At 40.4% G+C, this 16,519-nt stretch overlaps 1 protein-coding gene across 1 annotated transcript in view; it reads right to left on the bottom strand.

Moving 5' to 3' along the window:
- Positions 1-16,519, bottom strand: part of TDO2 (tryptophan 2,3-dioxygenase) — a 500,634-nt gene that overhangs the window by 192,631 nt on the left and 291,484 nt on the right. Inside the window, exon 4 of the mRNA XM_044062443.1 lies at positions 12,136-12,206. Within this exon, the coding sequence (XP_043918378.1) occupies positions 12,136-12,206 (71 nt within the window). The remainder of the gene's footprint in view (positions 1-12,135; positions 12,207-16,519) is intronic.

Here is a 16,519-nt window from a genome sequence, read left to right as displayed (position 1 = left end):
TCTGCCTCAATGGAGGACAATGCCACTGCCTCAGGGTATCATGTAACATAATCCACTACCACTAGGATATACTTGTTCCTTGTGGAACTTGGGGTACTCAGAGGCCCCACAATAACCATAGCTACCCTCTGAAATGGCTCCTCATTTACAGGCAAAGGTGTCAAAGGAACTCTTGCCTTGTCTCCTGCCTTGCCTACCTTTTGGCACTGCTTACAGGTCCTGCAGTACCCTGTTACATTTTTGGAAATTCCAGGCCAATAGAAGTTCTGCATAATACGCCTCTTTGTACATGTTATGCCCATATGACCTGTATAGGGAATATCATGAGCTATGGCTAGAAGCACCAGATGGTAGGCTGTAGGCACTACCAACTGCTATATCCTCTCACATTCTAGCCCTCCCTCAGGGGTCTATTCTCTATATAGTAACCCTTTGTCTCAGTATACAGATCCCCTTCCCTTGAGAATCAGGTGCCTCACTAGCTACCTGCCTCAGGCCTTGCAATGTAGGGTCTGAGAGCTGAGCCTGTCTCAACTCTCTCTTTGTAACCATTCCCAGCTCCCCTTCCACAGGAAGTCTGGCATCCTCTGACAGAGGTGCCTCACTGTCAGCCTGAGTACTACTACTCACCTCAGCATTTGCAGTCCCTCTGTCCAAGGGAACATTAGTTCCCACAAGCAGCTGTGGCTCACCTTCAGTTTCACTGATACAGAGTAGGTCCCTCCCTGAAGTAACCACCTCACCAGTCCTGGTTGCAAGTATGCAGTCAGTTTTTCTGTCCCCCGGCTACCAGACCCACATGCTTGTTTCCTATCCTGACTGCATGTAACTGCATAAGCACATGGTACTGCCTCATCCAAATCCTTCCCTATCAGGATATCTGCAGGACAGTAGTTTGGTACCCTGGTTGTCTCAAGACAACCTACTATTGGCATTTTGTCTTCCCCACTTACAGGCTCTCTCACCTTTTGTTCCCTACCTTGCCTCCATGGACATCTGTATGCCACATGGCCCCACTGGTTGCATTCAAAACATTTAACCCTAGGTCCTGAACATGTACCTGGACTAGTAGCTTCTCCTGCTACTGGCAAAATCTGTTGGTGCAGTCTGTGCTTCCCGCCATGGGTTCCTTTAGACCTATGAGCAGGACTGGAGGTCCCTTTCCTGTGCAGATCTGCTTGCTAGGTATGGGTCTCCCTTCTTCCCCAACTCCTCTGAAGTAGCACATTGTCTATCAGCTAACCAGATCTTCATGTCCTCAAGCAAAGTGCTTAGGGCTTGTTCCCTCACCAAAAGGTCTGCCAGCCCTTCAGAAATGGTTACCTGACATCCACTCACCCACCTATGAAAATAAGTACTCAGTTCAGCAGCATATTCACACAAACTTTAATCTGCCTCGCATCTTTGCTCACGAAACTCTTTCATATACTTTTCAGGTGTTAGCTTAAACAATTCTTACAAACAGTTCTTAACAGCAGTATAATCAAAACAGTCAACGTCAAACATTTTAGACAACACAGTTACAGCTTTACCATGAAGTAAGGGGGTCAGGAACCATACCCAGAGCCTTTGGTAAACTTCATACTGTTTACATACCCTCTCAAACAAATGAAACTATCAAAATTATCCCCCTCTTTAAACTGCAGAAGAAATTTACTGACCTTTTTGTGCTTCTGGGTCCAGTTACTCCCTTCCCCATTACCTTCATGACTCTGGTGAAGAGTCAGCATCTCCTTCTCATGCTGCCTCTGTCTCTCTTTTTCCTCAGCTTCCAGGTGTAGCAGTTTCTCATTCTCCTCAGCCTGCGACTATCGCAGTTTCTCACTGTCTTCACTCTCTAGACACCTTAGTCTCTCAGCTGCTTCTATTTCCAAACACCTGGCCTCCAACTCAAGTCTCTTTAGCGCCAGATGGATTTTTAAGTCCTCTGCAGAAAGGCTGAGTTGTCCATTATCTGAGTGTGGTACATCTCTACTGCCAGTCCGATCATCCTCCTGGTTGCAGTTTTCTGATGCAGCTGTGACCAAAGCTGTGATCACGTCTGCCTTAGTCAGGTTTCCATGCACCAGTCCCCTAGTCTGGCACATCTCATCCAGCTGGCTCCTTGTCAGCTTTCCGTACTCCTCTGCTGACATGCTGCCTGTTCTCCCTGACTAAGCTGACAAAAGAAATAAAACAATTGTGATCTGAACTCTGAGTATTCACTGTGTGGCTGATTTAGAGTACAAAACACATTTTCAGTGATCACTGTACACAAACTACAGGAATTCACTCTACCCATATCACTACAAGCCAATTAGTATTTTCCAACCAATTAATATGTGGTGTGGATATCCCACCACTGCCACCAATTAATATGTGATGCCCGTGCACTGGCCCAGCAATCAAGGAGCCTCAATCCTCACCACTAACACCAGTGAGGGGCGTCCATATAGGGAACGGATAATAAATACCCACACAGTGAAGTACAATTTCCCTTAAGAGCACACAAAGATCACAGTCAGTCTGGGGCTGGTTTCTCCCTTTCTCTACAGGTCCTCAATAAGACTCCCCACTGCCACAGCTATAGGGTCCAGATCTCAGCCTAATGGGCAAGCTAAAACCTCCAGCACCCTCTCTGTCCAACCAGTGCTTCATGTCCCTGACCAAGTAGCTGACACACACACACACACACACACACACACACACACACACACACACACACACACACACACAATTTGAGATAAGAGTTTATACAACCACACAGACACTCCTGGGGAAGGCTAGCACAGGTTATCCAGCTGTGCCCCTTTTACCCAGATTATATGGTAGAAATCACCCCACCACCCATCTAATATTTATCAGCTACTCAAAGGCCTTTATTAAAGGGTGTCCAATTATTACTGTGCAATATTATTATCCAAATGGTAAATGTGACTGATCAGCAAAGCTTATTTGAAGTGACTTGGTACAGTATTACTATATACATGCAATGTACTCTTAGAGCTTAAATTATCCACAGTGAAAGGTTTAAAAAAATATTTAACAATAAACAATAAAAACACAAGATAATATTTCTTACTGCACAGTGCTAGTCAAGAGTCCAGAGATCACACAGAAATGTTTAAAATAATACCGTAGAAAAGTTCTGACATTACAGATAAACAAAAGTACAGTTTTGTACCTACCATAAATGTAGATGTTCGAAGATCCACATTGCTGCAGTCCTAACACTTGGGGGTAGTCCGCTGTCCCAGTCGGCCCGAATACCAAAGTATATGGCTGACGTCGGTCAAGGCGCATTAATCTGACGTCAGGACGTCAGGGTACAAATGCGCATGACCGACGTCCTATCCTCAGTCTTTTCTTGCCCCAGATGTCAGAAGACCCTAAAAAGATAAGGCTAAAACCAAAAAACACCACACACTCCTGCACCAAATATATACAATATATACAAATTTACAAGAGTATAACCTCACCCACACAACCACCCCTAAACACAGAGGGAAGGAGGGAGGTAAATTGGACTGCAGCAATGTGGATCTTCGAACATCTACATTTATGGTAGGTACAAAACTGTACTATGTTCTTCATACCACATTGCTGCAGTCCTAACACTTGGGTAGAATCCCAAAGCAGAGGTAAGGGAGGCTGGCAAATCATAAGGAAGCAGGAGCTGACAACATGCCCTGCAAAATAGCCGTGGCAAAACCAGCCCTAGATTTAGAGAAGAGAGGAAGGTGGTAATGCTTAGAGAAAGTATGCACTGAACTCCAAGTAGCTGCCTCCAAAATATCCTTAGTTGCCACCCCCCCTTAGAAATGCTGTTGAAGTGGCAGTAGCCCTAGTGGAATGAGGCCTAATCCCAGCTGGAATCTCCTTGCCATGATGGGAATAACAAAATGCAATGCAAAACCCAATCCACTTAGAAATAGTTTGTTTTGACACAGGCTTTCCCTGAGAACTCAAAGCAAAAGAAACAAACAACTGCTGAGACTGCCTAAAATCCTTAGTCCTGCTTAAATAATAACGCAACTGCCTGTGTACATCTAAAGTGTGCAAAATCTTTTCCCCCTTATTTTGGGGATCTGCATAAAAGGTAGGCAAATGAATAGTTTGGTTTAAAGCCACACTAGAAACCACTTTAGGCATAAAGGAAGGATTAGTACGTAAAGATACCCTATCCTTATGAAAAATCAGGAAAGGCTCAACCACCATAAGGGCCTGCAATTCAGACACCCTTCTTGCAGATGTAATGGCTAACAAAAAAGCAGTCTTCCATGACAAATATTTCAATTCAGCAGTAGCTGCAGGCTCAAAAGGTTGTAGAGTGAGTTTCTCCAACACAAAATTGAGGTCCCAAGCAGGAGTAGGAGCTCTACGTGGGGTCTTATATTCTTTGCCCCTCTAAGAAATTGCTTGAACAAAGGATGAGAAAACAATGGTGGGTCACAATCATAGTGAGCTGAAATTGCTGCAGCATGAATCTTAATGGAAGAGAAAGACAAACCTTTGTCCAATAACTCAGTAAGATATTGAAGAGCCACACTCAAATTTGGCTCAGAAACATCCAAATCCTTTGCGCACCAAAATAAAAATCTCTTCCATTTTCCTGCGTACACTTTCCTTGTACTAGGTCTTCTGGCTTCCATAATCACATTCAAAACTTGTTGAGGAAGCTGAGACCTGCTATGGTTCAAAACAGAATATGCCAAGCTGTTAGATGAAGAGAGTGAAGCTTGACATTGAGCAGATGCCCGTCTTTCTGAGACAATAGGTGTGGAATCAAAGGTAAGGGCCATGGAAGCTTCCTTACCAGACTCCTCAGCAATGGGTACCAGTGCTGGCGAGGCCAATCTGGAGCTATTAAAATCATCCTTGGCTTGTCTTGTCTGACCTTTAGAAGTACCTTTGGGAGGAGAGGCAGAGGTGGAAAGGCATACACATGAAGATTTTTCCAACTGAAAGAAAGAGCATCCACTTTCCAGGCTGTGTGATGAAACCTTTTCGTGCAAAACTTTGGCAGCTGGTGGTTTAGTGGAGAAGCGAACAGATCTATGTCTGGAGTTCCCCATGACACTGTCAATGTCTGAAATACATGAAGATCCAGTTTCCACTCGTGGGGATCCATGATTTGCCTGCTTAACACATCTGCTAAGGAGTTCTGTGCTCCTGGCAGAAACCTTGCTTGAAGATTCAGCTGCAAGCGCATGATCTCCCACAAAATCATTGCTTGCCTGCATAGAGGATCAGAATGTGTTCCCCCTTGTTTGTTGATGTACCACATGACAGTAGTGTTGTCTGTTAGAATCAACACCTACCCTGGAAGAAGTAAATCCTTGAAAGCCAGTAATGCAAACTGGACTGCTAACATCTCCTTCATGTTGATATGTAGATGCTGCAGTCTGGCAGGCCACTTGTCTTGTATCCACTTTCCATTCAGATGAGCTCCCCAAGCTGTGTCTGAGGCATCTGTCGTTAGAATCTGACTCGCCTCTGGCCGGGTCACAGAGAGTCCCTTGTTTAGGTGACATTCCTGAGCCCACCACAAAAATTCCTTTTGAATGCAAGGTATTATTTGAATGACAGTGTCCAAATCCTGGCAGTGCTGTGTCCATACATTTTGAGATACCATTGTAGCTTCCTCATATGCAGTTTGGCATTGGGAAGTACCAGAATACAAGATGCCATGAACCCTAAGGCTTGAAGGACTGTCCTTGCAGTCAGCCCGGACTGATGAGATAGTTGATGGAAGTAAAGAAAGATTCTTTTGTTTGTCCGGGGTTAAAAAGGCCATCTGGGTTGCTGTATTCAGTCTCACACCCAGAAAGCACATGTCTTGAGAGGGTACTAGACTGGACTTTATTTCGTTCACAGAATACCCTAGGCATCTTAGCACTGCTATCACATATTCCAAATGCTGAAGAAGCACGTCCCTTCCTTGAGCCAGAATCAGGCAATCGTCCAAATAAGGATAGATTTGTATTCCTTTTAGCCTGAAGAAAGCTATCACTGGAGCCAGAACCTTTGTGAATACTCTGGGCGCAGTAGATAAGCCAAAGGGCAATGCAGAGAACTGATAATGAGAATTCCCAGCTCGAAACCGCAGATACTTCCTGCAAATTAGTCTGATAGGAACATGAAGGTAAGCTTCCTTGAGATCCAAAGTTACCATCCAGTGATCTTTGCCCAGCAGAGGTAAAAGCTGTTGTAACGTCAACATTTTGAACTTGGGAATGTCCAGATAAGTGTTGAGGATAGACAGATCCAAAATTGGTCTCCACGTGTTCCCCTTTTTGGTACTAGGAACAGGCGAGAATAAAATCCTAGGCCCCTTTCTGGCACAGGAACCGGCTGAATGGCCCCTATTTGGAGCAACAGAGAAATTTGCTTGTGAGCCTCTTTCCTTTGTTGAGGAGGAATGTCTGGCATGCCTTTGAAAGGAGGCAAGGTATGGAAATAAAACCTGTAACCGTGGTGAATGATATCCAATACCCATCTGTCTTGGGTAATTAAACTCCAGTTTTCTTTGAAAAGTGCCAACCTTCCTCCCAAAGGTGCTGCCAGACGAGAAGATTCTGGCAGCTGAAAAGGCAGGTCATTGTGTCTGTTTACGAAAGGACTGACCCCTGCCCTCACCAGAAGACTGAGCAGGTGAACTCCCTGTTCTAGGCCTAAAAGAACCTTGAGCTCTGCCTCTACCACGTCTAGACCTACCCCTAGACTGGGAATCATAAGCAGGATATGTCCACCCCTTGGTAGGCCAATTTCTACTAAACTTCGGAGGCTGAACCTGCAAAAAATCTTTAACAGTCTGCATAGACTTAGCCTTGTCTTCCATTTTCTTTAGAACTGCTTCCACAGGCGAACCAAACAACACATCAGATTGTAAAGGAGCATCTAAAATCCTTTTCACATGCTCAGCTAAATTCTGATCCCTCAACCAGGCGTGCCTGCGAAGAACCGAACCAGTGGCAGCCACCCTCGAAGAGGCCTGCACAGCATCAAAACCACATTGCAAAGAATGCTTACCCACCTGTTCAGAAACATGAACTAAATCCTGCAACTCTTTACACTCAATACCTTCCGCCAAAGCATCTACCTTAGACTTTAATTGTGAAAGGAGATAATTTTGGTATTTCAACATGTGAAACTGGCAATTCAAAGCTCTCATGGCCAAAGTGGAAGAAGTATACACTTTCTTTCCCCATCTATCCAAAGCCCTAGCCTCTTTATCTGGAGGAACAGGATTTTTAACAACAGAAGCCTTAACACCTTTAGGCCCCTGTGAAACAGTTTCTGGGTCTGCCCTAGGACTCTTAAAAGATACTTATGAGCTTCAGGCACCCTATAATATCTATCCGGTTTAACTGGAGCAGGAGGCAAAGAGTCAGGGTTCAGAGAAGCCTCTGCAAAACATCCTCTACCACATCTAGAACAGGAGGTATAGCTAAAGGCCTATGCTGGGGCAGAAACAAAATTCCCTAAGCCTTTTCCTGGAATCAGAGAAATCCTGACCTTCCCATTTAAAATGCTCCCTCATGGAATGAAGAGTCTCTGAAAATGAAAAATCCTCAGGAGGAGAAGCAGAAGGAGTAGAATCATCTACATCAGAATCAGAGTAAGGGAATACTCCTGCAAGTCTTCAGCCGAAGACTCAGAAGCATCCGAACACTGCTCAAAACTCCCAAGCTCAGGTTCCACCCTAGGCCTCTTATCAGGAGCGGCATAGAACCTCTAATCATTGTAATCAAATCTTCTGCCATCTTAAGCATATGCTTCTTAGGTACAGACCCTGAAGAACTAGGGGTAACTCCTGAAACAAAACCTGGCCTGCCCTTGGGAGAAGCCTTGGAAACAGCAGGAGGGCCTAACCACCTTAGGAAGGGAGGGAAGAACAGCTACCTGAGAAGCCCCTTCCGCCTGGCCTACCTCCTGAGAGGTCACATCTTGCAGTAATAAAGTCTCTCCTGGGATTCCAAAGAAATTTCTGGCTGAACCCTGGCTCCACCGAGCCTCTAAAGAACCGGCGTCCGGGACGGTTCTTCCAGCCTAGGCTTTGCTGTTTTGTCCTTGCGCTTTTTGACGAAGCGGGCCGGAGCATCCGCGGCATTTTATAATTACACGCTTCCCAAAACTAACCTGGCACAATCTAATCTTCTCTTTATAGTGCGTTTGTTAAATCTAGCACAACAGCGACAGCCAGCAACGTGCTCAGGCCCTAAGCAAGGTATACACAAGGTATGGTAATCCCTATGAGGTATCTGTTTCCCACAAGAAATACAGTTATTCACTTTTTCTGACATCCGGTAAAATACTGAGGCAAGAAAAACCAAAATAATCCCCAACGGGGTACTTAGCCAACTTGGATTCGGTCTGAAACTCCGACTTCGGAAAATCTCAGAACGCCAACCTGCACTTGCAAAACTGCTTCTGCATCGGACCATGTGGCAAAAAAGACTGAGGATATGACGTCGGTCATGCGCATTTGTACCCTGACGTCCTGACGTCAGATTAATGCGCCTTGACCGACGTCAGCCATATACTTTGGTATTCGGGCCGACTGGGACAGCGGACTACCCCCAAGTGTTAGGACTGCAGCAATGTGGTATGAAGAACATCTAGTCTAATCTTCCTATTTCCTAGCTATATCTAAGAGAAAACACAGTTCTAAAATTGCACTTACATATAGAGTAAGACAATGCTGGTGATGTTGGATGTTCTTAAGACAAATGCCCTAATGCTCTCATTCTTTCTGTCCTTAAATTGATAACACAGTACCACTGCTTCATTTCAGATTACATCATTTCTTTCTGGTTCCCAGGCTAACAGACTCTCAGAGGTTAATAGCCCCTTTGATCTTGCAGATGGTCAGAAACCAGGGCAATAAAAGAAATTATACATGCAAATTCTAGCCATTAACTCTGGCTTCAAAACAATAGGCAAGATGCCTCCTTCTAGACATATCAGCTCTGAATTTTGACATCAAAGAATTGATTTATCAGCTTTGTTACAGCAGAGGGCACTGTTGTTACATTTTTGCAGTCCAATATCCAATGCAGTCTTTGCACATTTAAGAGAACAAGCCTGTGGCTTACATTAATATTTACAAATGACAGAATTATCTACAGAATTCTATCTGGCTAGGCTGGCAGCCTTTGCCTATCTTCACAGAGTTTTTTAAGACAAATGCAGAGCTAGCAAAGGTAAGTCTTATTCAAGTTTTCAGGCTTTGGAAGTAGAACATTTGGTGGTGGCAGTCCAGGCAATCATTGAAAGAAGGTACGTGATTTCATAGTAAAGTTTTAGCTGCATCAAAACTGTACTGGTGAATTTTATCTGTGTGAGTGGTAAGGGGTAATGATGGGTTGAGTGTCAGTCCATGGTATTTTGTCCCTCAATAGAATGGGGGGGTGAAGCCACTTACTAAGCAGTTCTAAAGGCTATTATATTGACTTTCTTGAGGCTGTTCAAGACTTTATTAACAAAAGACCATCTACTGAGGTTGAAAAAATTGCAGTGCCTCCATGATTTACCAAAATGAATACAGGTTTCCATGCTGGTTTCCCCTTTAATTCCAATACAAAATGAAACTGGTATGTTTAATAAATGCATGTCAAAAAAAGTAGTTTGCTTGTCCTTAAATGACTAATTATTTTAACCCAATGGAAGAAAATCTTTAGAGCTAACTTTGATGTGTAAGTCATGAACAACAGCTAATTGCTTACATGTTAAAAACATGATATATCTTCTTAGAACAATTTTATGCAATGTAATACTTTATTACAAATTACCTCATTTTTACGTACTCTGCAATCCCCATGCATGGTGCACCGGTTATTTTGGCACTAAATGTAATTGCTGATATAACCGTATAAGTTTGTACAATAACCTAGCCTGATGTCAGACAGTGCTTATATTCACTTTTCAGTAACTTGCCATTGTTAAGCATGTAAATGCAACTATAACAGTAAACTGTTTTACTTAATCTTAATCTCAGGTTTGACCCAACAAAAAGTTAAACATACAAATTAACCCTGTATAACATAATTTGAGATCAGGAATTAACTAGTGACCATATTGTTTTGTATTCACTATATTACAAGTCTTAACAACTGGATCAGTGACTTCTCACTGGTATTGTTGTCTACTTTATTAAATGGATATACATCAAACTTTGCCCTGTGTCAATGACCTCTTCAAGCTCAGTTTCTACATATGCCTCTTGTCTGCAGGGACATTTTTTCAAGTCTCATAATGGTATAGAAATGTATGTGTAAATAATTCCATTTAAACATATTTTTTCTCAATTTAGTTGCATATCTAGGATTAAGGCATGTCCAGCCAATGATCATCTGTAATATTTTATGTAATCACTCACTGCATGTGATATTTACCTTTATACAGTAAATTCAATATGAATAAACAAGCTACATGAACCATTCAAGTTACTTTAATGCAATGAAAGTAAAAAAAAACACTACAGATACATAAAAAAATCATGAAAAGTACAACTTATTGAGTAGTTTCATCCCAATCAAAGAGACTTCATCAGAAAAAATAAATGCAACACTTCCCTCCTTTTATACAATATTATCTTCTCAAATCTGATATATATTTTTTTTTTACGAAAAACTTATTACTCTTTTGCTATCTGTTATTTCTGTTCCTGAACTATAAAATCTACTATTTGTGGTTTAACAAAATGAATATCTAATCTTTGCATATATTCCTTGAAATCTAACATTAAATTTATATAAGCAAGTTAATCTGAGCTAAATAACTCAAACATCTGTCTAGCTTTGTTCCATTTTATTACCTCATCTCCTTTTTATTGTCTGCTCTCAAAATCTTGGTTCTTTGTTCTTTCTTCTCTAACTAATCATTATAGGGTCAAATGTAGTTAACATGCAGTCTAGGAGACCACTGAAGAGCCTAGTCCAAATCCCAGTTACTCCACAGCATTGCCTGGTTAAATGACTTATTCAAAGTCTCACAGTAGGCATATGAAGGCTGGGGAATCAGCCCTGTGCACAGGGAACAGCTCATCAGCAACTCGTAGCATTGCATTTTCTTCTATGTCTTTCTTATTTGTATGCAAAGTTTAACCTGTTGGTGCTATTCTGTTTTTTTCGAAGGTCTTTATAATATTTTCCAAGATCTGCCTAAATGGCCACATGTTATCCAGTGGTTACCTTGTTGGGCATTATGCCTATCATATGCTTCCATGTAGGCATATATTCCATGCCTTATTAAATCAAACACATTAATCTAAGTTTCATGGCCTTATATTATGCCTCCAAATCTGGAAATCACAAACCATCCTGTTCCTTTGTCAGTATTATATTTTTCCACAGTATTCTTTCTGCTTTACTCAAAGAAACTCATTAATTTCCTTTTTCATATTCTTCCATATTTGATTTCTCAGTTGACAAATATAACCCTGACCTACAGAAAGAGCCAATCTTAATCACTTGTGCATTATTGTCAATATCTAGAGGTAACAATTTCCACAGGCTTATTTTACTTAAAGTATTTTGAGTAAATTCTTCCTACTCTTCTTTAGATACTTGCTCAACATCCTGTCCCATAAAATTCCCAAGTATCTAACCTTGTCCCACAGAAAGGAGAAGCCCAATTCCAAGTCAGGTGTTGGGGCAGAATCCATAACTGTAGCCTATGCTTTTGCTTCATTTACTTTATATCCTGGTGCACTATTAAAATATTTCAGTTTATCAGATGTGACTTTATATCATGTTCTTTTGTCTACAACAAGGGTTATTTTTGCATTAATATTTTTCCACTTAATTTATAACAGTTCATCATACATTATTTCTAAATTTACAAAATATGATTTCTTAAAAAAGAATGTGCATCTATAGGGCAGAATAACTGATTCTTGTTTGATTTGGAGATTTATAAAATAGAAACGGGATTTTTTTTGCAATTACTCTAGCCAGGCATTTCCTTGCACAAATATGATCATACAGCGCTGTATATTGGATTTCAGTACTGAAGAACATGGTATACTATGCATCCCTGCCTTTTCATATTTGTACATTAGCACAATCTGACTGTAAACAGCCACTGTTTAGTTTTCAGTTATTAGGTATGCCAGTGTACCCAGTAGTAGATATTTGTTATGAGTTTACTTACATGACCATATAGAAATATTTCTCTGACAGAGTCCAGCTCCCACAGAACCTGTTTAAACCATAGTTCATAAGCTGCAAGAGAAAATATATTCATAATGAATTGATATAATCAGTTTATAAATCTACTTATAAAACAAAGACATCCGTCCTAAGCTTATTTCACAGATTACCTCTCTTAAGTTTTATCTGAGGATCTATTTTTACCTTTAACAGCACAGTTTCTTTTTACACATTTTATTTAATGTTCCATGTTCTCTAACTGATATTTAGTCATGGCACCTGTACACAGAACTTAGACCCAATGTAGTTTACCTGTGCATATATATTCAAAGGCTATTTTTATGTATTGTTAACAATTATCTTACTACTGTATACTGTATTCATTGAGTTACTGCTTCCCCCCTTTTTTCTCATTTTCACTGTTTTGCTCTAGTATTTTATAGACCTTATATCATTTATACTCTGAAATGAAAAACACACAAAGAAATGGAACTATTTCTTCATTGTGCATTTCTAGTGAAATTTAAATTTCTTCAGTCATTTGTTTAAAAGTGAAGTAGATACATGAGTATGAAAAAAAATGCTCAGTGACTATATATGTACTGAAGGTAATAATTTAAACAGCATGACCAAACCCACTACTGAAATGTTATCCCAAACTTAAGAGAGTAGAATGACCCCTTAGTCAATTCTAGAGTTGTGAACCAAAAAATAAGACAGTAGAATAAATCCTTAGTCTATTCTAGATATTTGAAATGGCAAGCAAAAATAAAAAATAAATTAGTAAATAAATAAATCATACAAAAGTAATTTATCTGTTACTGATTTTGATGTGAACTAAAAATAGGCTACTACTCTTTAGAAAATATGTTCTTTCTAAAAATAAAAATGTCAAACACAATCCATGGCTTATAAGCGTAAGTAAGCCCTACCAGATTACTACTTAATACAGATATTAAAAAACGTACACAAGGGAAGCTTCTGTTGTACAAGGCAACTTTTTACTTTGTTTAATTTATTTATTTTACAGGCAAGTTCATAGGTTCATAGGTTCATAGGTTCATACTAGGCTATCTGCCCGAGGGCATTTATAAGCCTAGCCCATAGTTTTGTGGCTTACGTCACCCCTTTAGTTTGGAGAAACTATGCCCATTATTTTGCTGTGCCTCTGTCGAGCAGTGACACTGAGGTAACCCCTGGGGTGTATCTGCGATCTCCCATCCATTGGTCAAGATTCCTCTTGAACAAGGCCAGCGAGGTGCTCTGCCTCACATAAACCGGGATTTTGTTCCACAGCATAGGGAGTCTTTGGGTGATAAATCTATCCCTCCAGCATGTCCTATTAATAACCGTGTCGGGGTTTAAGTCTCCCGCCCTTGTGGCTCTGAGGGATCTAGATTTTTTGAGATGAAGCATGTTCATCAAATCTGGGTTTGACATGGCCTTGTATGTCAGGCATAGGTCACCTCTGAGCAAGCGGTAAGCAACTGAATATAACTGGAGTTCTTTCAGTCGGGCAGCATAAGACAGATTTTGAGACCTGTTATCCTTTTGGTGAGGAACTTTTGTGGCCTCTCCAGCTGCTGCAAGTGTCGGGTCAGATACATTCCGAATGGGGCATTGTACTCGATCATTGGTCTGATGAGTGATGATTATAGGGAGACTATGACTTCCCTTGATCTAGATGTGAATCCCTTCATGATAAGGTGGGCAATGTAGAAGGTCTTCCTAACTACTTTAGCAATATGAGTGTCGAATGAAAAGCTACTGTCAACCTGGGTTCCCAGGTCCCTAATAACTTCTTCTGTGTTCAGGGGATTGCCACCTATATGGTAGCTAGGGGTAACCTTATTTTTCCTGAAGGGTATGACTATGCATTTCTTGGCATTTAACTTTAGGCCATGGCTCTGGCACCAGTTATCCGTTTCTGTGAGACCCTTCTGAAGGATATCTGTGTTGGATGTGTTTTCAACTATGGCCCAGTTTGCAGTCATCTGCAAACTTTGTCAGCCATAACCCTCCTGTGTTTGCTTGTACTTCAGAAAAGTAGATGCCAAACAAGAGTGGGCCAGGACTGAGCCCTGTGGGACACCACTTGTGACAGGCTTTGAGTCTGACATGGCGCCAGCAACTCTGACCCTGTGGGTTCTGTCACTCAGCCAGTTTGCAACCCATCTTGTAATGTATGGGTTTACATTTAAGTTGATGAGTTTTTCAATGATACCCGAGTGAGGTATTGTATCAAAAGTCTTCGCCAGGTCTAGGTAGGCTGTATGGACTGCCTTTCCCTTGTCAATGGCCTTGGTGACTGTTTCAAAAAAGTCAACCAAGTTTAAAAGGCATGATCTGCCTTTGACAAAGCCAAACTGGGTTGGATCCAAAGTCTGCAAGTTCCCTATGTCTTTATTTATGAGATCCATTATGATCCTCTCCATGGCTTTGCAGATAAGGCTGATAAGTAGACAGGAGTCATGGCACTTTTTCAGACTTTAGTCATTACTGTAAAAATAAGTGAAGCATCAATTTTCGTTATTAGGAAGATAAATTAACCACTTCATCAGTTTTGTTTGGAGAAAATATTGCACGATCTTACATCCAGATAGTCAGAAGGACTGATGCAACACCAGAAAAAAATTACATTTTGCCACAGTAAACAAACAAAAATCTTGACGTGGGCTGCTAAACTTTGGAAAGGCTTTTGGCTCTAGCCCTCTACATAACAAAAGGTAACCAAATAACAAATGTTGCAGGTAGGGGGAAGAGATAAGCTGGGTCACTAAAGACAAAGGAAAAATGCACCACATTTCTCATGTAGGCTGTGTACAGGCTACTCCACTTCTGCGATGTCATTTTGGGTTGTAAACAATTTGTAAACAATTGACTTTTAAAGATATTTCAGTATGATTTTTATGTAAGGCAGTACACAAAAGTTTTCAAATGCAATAGTTATACAATGCAATTATTAAGGCAACTAATGGCTGACTGTTTCAATGGTTAACAAACAGTGTCTCACATATGGTATCTAAAAGAAGCAGTACAGCTGATCAATTTAATTGCAATTGGAAACTAATGGACAAATGTTGAAAACAAAACAAAGTCCACATGCAGTAGGATTAAAAACTAATGAAATCATCAAAAAAAAAAAAAAAAACACCAAAATTTATTTCCTCAAGATTTATTAGACAACATGGCCAATGAAGTTTTTAAAAACAGACATAAAAATGCTCCTATTTTGGAAATGAGTATATCCAAAAATAATTAAATTGTAACAAGAAGGAAGTTTTTAGTCCAGATTTATGCTAAACATCATTTGACTCAGAAAATATAAAAAAAAATGATGAATAATTAGAATATTATTGTAGGTAACCAAGAACTGGTAACAGCAGTAGGTAGGCAACCAACATTTGTGTATAACAAGGCAGCTAATATAAAAAGTTTACTTGAAAATGTTACAACTTCTTGTGACACTGGGGAGAGATGGGCAAAGGCTGCTAGCCTAGTCAAATAGAATTTAATATATAATTCTATCAACTGTATAAATAAATGTAAAATACAGGCTTGTGTTTTTAAATGTAGGAAAACACTGTGAAATGTGGAACTGCAAAATATGTGACAACATGACACTCTACTGGCCCATTGAAGCATGTTGTATCCTTTCATGTTAGAATTTGGCCCGAGGGTGGCTGGATGAAGACTTCATGCCCATTATTTTAAGGCTAAAGTTTATGACTAGAATTTAGATGTGGAAGGTGCTTTTATTGCTTTAGTTTCTGTTAGCATATACATGTGAAATGTCTTGTATCGTTGTAAGTTTCTGAGGAGGTGTTAGATTGCTAAATAATGCAGTTTGTGGCCTGAAAACTCAGACCAGGTGTTAAGATGATGCAATATGAATACTGGGAAAACCTAAGTGTCAAAAATTATGTAATATTGGGAGGGCCTTAGAGACATGTTTGTTAGTAATGTTTAAATTCTATTTCTTACAAGAGACCTGAAGCATTTTGATCTGGACATCTAACTTATCAGCACTCTGCTTATGCTCACATGTAAGTTTTTAGCACTGTGATATCTTGTAGGAATAGTTAAAGCTAGTAGAGATTAATTAGGTATTTTTCTTTGAAACCAGACCTGTCCTACTGTATTATTTTAAGTTTCTCTGTGATTTGTGAACTCTTACATATCTCTGTGGTGTAGTAGTTTTGTCTTGTGTTTTAATTATTTATTATTTAATATTTTTAAAACCTTCTACTTGTGGCTGCTTTGTGTAGAGATAGGCTCTAGAGTGCATTGCATATTTATATAGAGTTTATTGTAATAGGCCACTCTGATAAACCTTAGACTGTATAGTCACATTACCATTGGAAATTAATATTGCACAGTAGTAA

The sequence above is a fragment of the Protopterus annectens genome, chromosome 2.part1 (assembly GCF_019279795.1).
Source record: "Protopterus annectens isolate FY-2018-M chromosome 2.part1, PAN1.0, whole genome shotgun sequence".
Lineage (NCBI taxonomy): Eukaryota > Metazoa > Chordata > Ceratodontiformes > Protopteridae > Protopterus > Protopterus annectens.
The sequence above is the reverse complement of the archived record's forward strand: the minus strand, read 5'-3'. Positions and strand labels throughout refer to the sequence as shown.